The sequence below is a fragment of the Lottia gigantea genome (assembly GCF_000327385.1).
Source record: "Lottia gigantea unplaced genomic scaffold LOTGIsca_113, whole genome shotgun sequence".
Taxonomy (NCBI): Eukaryota; Metazoa; Mollusca; class Gastropoda; family Lottiidae; genus Lottia; species Lottia gigantea.
Genome location: NW_008707077.1, coordinates 212,194 through 219,457, shown reverse-complemented (window position 1 = coordinate 219,457; position 7,264 = coordinate 212,194). Strand labels below are relative to the sequence as shown.

The 7,264-nt window shown below is 35.0% G+C and overlaps 1 protein-coding gene across 1 annotated transcript; it reads right to left on the bottom strand.

Moving 5' to 3' along the window:
* Positions 1–310: 310 nt before the first annotated feature.
* Positions 311–1,615, bottom strand: LOTGIDRAFT_137224 (hypothetical protein; the record flags this gene model as incomplete). The annotated part of the gene is made up of 1 exon (XM_009047514.1): positions 311–1,615. The coding sequence occupies one exon, from the start codon at positions 1,613–1,615 to the stop codon at positions 311–313; it is 1,305 nt and encodes a 434-aa protein (XP_009045762.1).
* Positions 1,616–7,264: the final 5,649 nt, after the last annotated feature.

The window sequence follows — 7,264 nt, the reverse complement described above, 5'->3', positions numbered from 1 at the left end:
AAAAAAAATCACAAAGAGGATGAAATGGAAAATTCTATCACAAATTTTATGGAATGAAACAAAAAACTCCGTTCAAAATTAAAACCAACATCTCTAAATTGGGTTCAAATCAAATCGACAATACGGTGTATTTCATTCTTCTTTGGGTTTTCTGAAATTTGCAAGATCCCGTCAATCATAACAATACAAATGAATGTCGTACCACAAGTTCGACATCATGTAAAACAAACTCGGTCGATAAACCAAGCACAGCCACATCTCTCAACAGGTAGTTACGGTAAGAAAAGTTCACATCCGGTCACACTTAGTCTCATATTCTTCCACGACCCGTTTTATGAGCGTAAAATTTGTTGAAGTTTTCAGTTATTATGGGCACAGGGATTGAAAGAGTAAGGACGCCTGCCAGGGCACATAATGATCCAATTAATTTTCCCCAAACACCTACGGGCACTTTATCTCCATAACCAACAGTTGTCATAGTTATAACTGCCCACCAAAAACCATCGGGAATACTATTAATTTGCGATTCGTCGATTCCTAACTCCGCGTAATAAATTGCACTGGAAAATAGGAGGATGCATACAATCATGGCAACAAGGAATAAAAGGAGGCCTTGAAAACTGGCTCGAAAGGTCATGATGAGAACTTGGAGTCCAGCAGAATGTTTTGTCAGTTTAAAAACTCGAACAAGGCGGATAACTCTTAAGAATGCTAAGGACGTGCTAGAAGTGGCACTATCACAGGTCATACTGATTAAAACATTGGTTAAAGTCACATAATACGGGATCACTGCCGTTATATCGACCAAATTCTTAAAATCTTTAAAAAATATCGGCTTACTAGGACACACAATAATCCGTATCACGACCTCAACCGTGAACCAAAATGTGCATAATGTTTCGATGATGAAGAAAGGATCTGTAAAGTTCGTCGGTTCGCCCGCTTCACATTCGTCCTGGGCTATGTGTGTCGTCTCTACACAAAATAAAACAATTGAAATTAAAGTAACCAGAACCGATACAATGGCCACAATATACGCAGATCGAGACGTTTCGGGGTACTCCATTATCATCCAAATTTTTTTCTGGATAGGTCCTTCCGGTAACAAGATGGTCTCCTCCACGTATCCTTCGTCTGCTCGGTACGCGTCGATCTCCTCTGGTTCTATTTCGAAAAAATCCAATTCACCTAAAAATATATCATCGGGAACCGTTTCCGGTCTCCGAATTCCTCCTCCATACTGATAATAGTTAAATATTGCTTCAAAAGTGGGTCTGTGACGATCGAAAAAATATTCCCTTTTTCTTCGATCATAATATCGCTGTCTTTTGTTTGGGTCCCCCAATAAGGTTGAGGGGTGTCTTTCAAACACATATTGGAATGCTTCATAATGCATACCACTAACATTTATTGCTAATCTATCACATGTATCAATCGAACATTGGTGGTTCCTGGATAAATTTCCTCGACATCCACTACTTCTTTTATTTTCAAGAGCATGATTATTATTGTGCCTTGAGTCCCACTCATCTTCTCTTTCCGCGATGTTCAGTCGCTCTCTACTACTGTGAGTCCTACGGTACGGTGCCTGATTCAATAACGAAACAACGGCCATGTTAACTGGCACTATGACTCCCTATCACATTCTTAAACACAGCTAACTAATCCACTTAGCTAAATTAACGATGTACACTCCACTGTGGTGGAATCGAAAATGACCCTTTCCATACATTCAGATTCTCATTATTCGCTGATCACTGATACTTTTAGACAGAATCTAACGCTTACATTGCATCGGTGGTTAGATCCGTCACTATACATCTACCATTAGAAATAGAGTTAAATATACTTTCAGTATAACGATGTATATCTGTTATAGCTCGGCTCAGTGTTCAATATACTACTATATGAATTCAATCCCGACTCCAAACAGGTTATTGATCACGACTCTACCGACTTACAATCTACAAACCAGCCCACAACTGAATCAAGCTACTCTATCAATGTGTACAGGCAAATAATCATTGGATGTATTTACATTTCGTGTTATATAGCAAGTGTTTATTCCTTAATTCTGACCAGTCAAGTGCTTAAAGATGTCTCGAAACTGAACTTGTAATGAAATTCCAATTTTCGCAAAGGACTTACAGGCATACGGGACTTTGAGACGTCTTTGATACTTACATGTAATTCGCTTTTATTCGAATATACCTCTTGTCTGTTCATTGGGATACGCTCAGCTCATACTGGGTCTTGTATCACTGCCTTAATGACAAGACATTGTCTTGAAAATTGTCAAAGATTACATGTACTGTATATGTAATGCCATATAATGAGATTGCATTGGTTATGATGTAACATGACATACTACATGTGTTAAATTAAGCTAATGTTAAGTCAGCTTATGATTCCATAAAGATTATGGTTAATAGAAGGTCTAATGATAATGATAATTAATTTTAAAGATGGCTATGTTCTTTATTTCAAGATTTAAGCAATTATTAAACTGTTTATACTTGCAGTAAATGCAGTAATTTGTTTAACCCATTTGAGACGACCAATTTAAAGATCATGTAAATCTAGATCTAGCTTCTAGTAATTAAAGATCTGTACTCTTAATCCCACACCTATAAAAAGTCTATTACTCGACAGTCAACTTTTAGATCATTCTAAATTACAGATTGATGAATAATCATATGGAGCTAATGTATATCATACGTTATCATTTGTTTGGCTGCTGATACAAAACTACTTACTAACTCTTTGCGAACATTTAATAGTTCCTTTTGGCACAATGAGACGTTTACAGCCATCAGAAATAGATAGAATAATCTTACGTTCTTTTCCGTGAAGAGCAACACTTAAATTATGCCTTTCAAATACCATTACAAAGTGTTCGCTATCATCACTCTTGTTACGTTACATAATTACGATGATAATCTGAAACAATATCATGTGACAGGATCACAAACTGGGACAGTTTCGTCAATTAACCAGACAATAAATCTCAAAAAGGTAACGAATAGGCAGTTAAGACGGTGGTTCATTCAAAATTGAAAATGAATGAGAAGCTTTCCCATGAACACCTATCTGTTGCCGGCGATATTCTGGAATTTGACCTGATAATAAGGTGAATAGACAAAGCACCATGAATCATTTTTAATATACAGTTGAATAGACATAAAACGCAATTAATTATGTTTGATTTAATCCTTTATTAAGGGGAAAGTCGATTTATTTGACGGTTGATAAGTGAATATTGCCAACACGCAGCAATTAATTGATTGTTGTAAAAGACTATTAATATTTTAAAGGCCTCAGTAGAGTCGTACTTATTATTGGTATCAAGCTATTGTCTCTTTATAACGGAAGAGAAGGTGTTATAGCTTCCCGGCCACAATCTATTTCGAGGACGACTGAATAAGCAACAGGTATTGATGTCATTGAAACATCCTGAAGCTTCTTTGGTCACAAAATTTTGGAGGAAAATGTTTGTCCTTCGTGTCTGCACTCAAGCACTTTCAATGGTCAGCACTGCAAATTTATGGTATTTTCTTTTCCATTAGAAGATATAAACATCGTTTTCTGTCCGATTCTATGTAAGGGTGTATGGTATACATGTATAATATTATAAATAGTCCTAAAACAAGCTTCTTGTTGTCGTCAAAGAAGTATGTAATTCCACACTTAACGTTAAAAGGCCGCGTTTCGCCATTTGCGAGGGTTGATTTAATTCTTGAATATAGATAAATAGTCTTCAGAAAAATAAGAACTGTACGAAAATCGCATAATCCCTTCAAATATAATTAAAACTATGAATTTCATTTTCTATTTCTATATATTTATTTTCTGTATATGGCGAAGTATCAAGAAAAGACGGATGATTCTGGACACGCATTCGAAGGCTCATCCTACGGTACGATTGGTAAAACGATTGAAGAATCTGTGCCTATAACCATGGTTCTTGGTTATTCGATTACAGGTTTTGTAGTTTTAAGGATGTTATTTAAGGTCATCTAGAAAAATATGTCGACATAAATCTTATCAAGCAAAATTTTAAACAAAACATTCCATCTCTACCCTCTATCGTTTGACACCGAATCATACTAATAATACACTAACAAATCCCCTAATGTATATCTGATATTGTTTATTGTATATTATATCTATTTATGAGAATTACATAACGGGCGGTAGGGTTGATTCCAAATTAACGTCAGTTACGATCATTTTCCATTAGATTTCATAATCATAACTAATTATTTCAAGTATTTTCTTTGTGTGTTTGAATATTGTCCGAAGTCTTCGGTATGGTGTGATATGATATGACACACATCGAATTTCGTTGTTTCATTGGTGTCACTTTACTCAGTGACGGGGCCAGGCGTACGGGGCGAAATGTATGAGATTGCCGAATTTCTGATTTCGGCGCTGTGATGTGAAAGCAGGGGGGGGGGGGGGGTTGCTTGCCACTGTCTTCGCCGCCATAATGAGATTTATCGGCGAATAGCAAGAAGAGTAAAAGTTGAACCTGCCAGATAAAGATCAATAAAATATGAAATTATTCAATATGGAGCATAGTATTTAGATATATCAGATGGTATGGAGCATCACAAAGAGATGTGATGAAAATATGGGTCATCATAATAATATACATCTAATGAAAGTATTGGTCATCACGATGAAATATATAGGATGAAAGTATTGCTCATCGCAATGAGGTATATTTCACAAAAGTATAGATCATTTCAATGAGATACCTCTGATGAATGATGAGAGTATGGGTCATCACAATTATGTACATGTGATGAAATCACAAAGATATATATAGGATGAAAGGGTGGGTCATAAGATATATCTGATGAAAACATATGTCATCACATTTATTGATTTATCTGATGAGGCTCATTACAATGAGATATATCTGATGAAAATATAGATCATCACAATGAAATATATCTGATGAAATTAATGGTCATCGCAATGAAATATATCTGATGAAATTAATGGTCATCGCAATGAAATATATCTGATGAAATTAATGGTCATCGCAATGAAATATATCTGATGAAAGTAATGGTCATCGCAATGAAATATATCTGATGAAATTAATGATCATCACAATGAAATATATCTGATGAAATTAATGGTCATCGCAATGAAATATATCTGATGAAATTAATGGTCATCGCAATGAAATATATCTGATGAAATTAATGATCATCACAATGAAATATATCTGATGAAATTAATGATCATCACAATGAAATATATCTGATAAAAGTGTGGGTCATCATATATCTGATGAAAGTGTGGATCATCACAATGAAATATATCTGATGAAAGTAATGGTCATCACAATGAAACACATCTGATGAAAGTAATGGCACAATGATATCAAATGTATGGATCATATTATTCAATGGAAAAAATTATTCACGAATTGATATCATCATCTTTACCCCATTGTACATATTTTGCTGTAAGAGCATACCGGATTTTCCTCTCTCTTGAAAATTACCTAATGCACTAGTATTATTCTTGAAAGCATCACTGCCTGTCACTTTAAGTTTTATACATGAACAGTCTATCAATATATCTTTGCCATCAAATGCTCTAGTCTGTTGAATGAGTTTAAATACTGGAATATTTATGAACAATATTTTTAGGGATATAACTTACATTAAAGTGTAAGTGATTATTGATATATATGCAATTAAAACCATATTTATCACCAGCTGTAAAAATATCTACGCATTTAAAAGTTATACAGGAAAGATTATATCGCAGCTGGGGAGCGTTGGAGCGTTTGGTTGATGGTTTAAAAAAACTATACTTCCTAAGATGAATAATTCATTTGCTATTACCAATGTGTTACCAAATATCGGGTTTCGTTTTGTGGTTCGGATCGCTAGTACTTGTTTTTTTTCAATCTTTACTACACATAAGAGGACAAATTATTCATGTTAATGACTATCTTTCATCCTGGGTTTTCTGTAGACCTTGCACCCAACAAAAACCAAAACTTTTGACTTCACATCCACTTTATATATTGCTTTTTTGTCTGCTCTCTTGTATTTGATGTAGAAATCCTATTTTCAATCTTATTAACGCTTAGACACTGAAGACACTAAATACAGCAAGACCGATGGGACTAAATATTCACCATATTCCATGCAGGCATAACACCCCTTGTCGTCTCGTATAATAGGCTACCACCAGCAATCAAGCAAGTAAGATAGTTCATGCCCATTATAAGAACCGCAAAAGAAATTCCCCCATGTCTATAAGCAAAAGATGATTGTCGCATATTTAAAAAAAAAAAAAATACAGAACTAAAATGACAACCTTCTTGATAACAAGCTAAAGACAATTAGTATATAACAATGAAACTTTATATTTTATCTAATATCAAATCAGAAAAGAAGAAAATTACCCAACAGTTCCAGATTACGTATTCTACTTTCTAAATGAAGTATTTATTCCAACCTAGGCGTGTATATTTGAGAGAATCAGACCCTTTCGTACCCAAATTTAAATACCACGTACTGTACTACAAAGCTAACCAAATTGAGTTGTATTAGCTTTTTTGAATTTGACAACTAGAAAGTGATTACGGTGAACGATTCCTCCATAGAGTCTCCTTCCTTCATTGTTAATTATTAATAAGAGAATTGGCAGAAAGAATTAACAATCTTTCTTTTCTTCTTTAATTATTGATATAGTTAATAATAAGTTACCAAGTTGAGGCGTTTAATTTTCACTTCCCTCATCAAATAATCAGCATTTACTCTAAAATAATTCTGCTTACGTTGCCTGGAAGCTTTTTCAATTTTCTTGATGGGCGAAGTTTGGTGTTAATGGCGAATTTGCACAGAACCTTATAATGATGTTGGTCAATGGTTCTTTTCCTCCCAGAAATCAAAATGATTAATAGCTCCGTCACACCGGACTGCGACCATTTTCGATCTTACGGCGACATGAAATTTATTAGATCACACTTGAGGAAAACTAGAGCAAATGTCCATAAAATCAGTCATACCGCGAGTTATGCGACCATATTTCGTTCTAACGCTTATGCGACGTCTTTGCTACGCGTAATCTACGCTTTTATACCACTCAAGGAACTGTTACAATGCTTGTCTAGCGATCCCATGGCGTTCTCAACGATATCCAGAACAGATCGCGTGTTTGTTTTGAACATGTCCAAAGTAAAGTGACTAGGCGAATAGTAGCGACAATTGCACGAAGTCTGGCTTGTCCC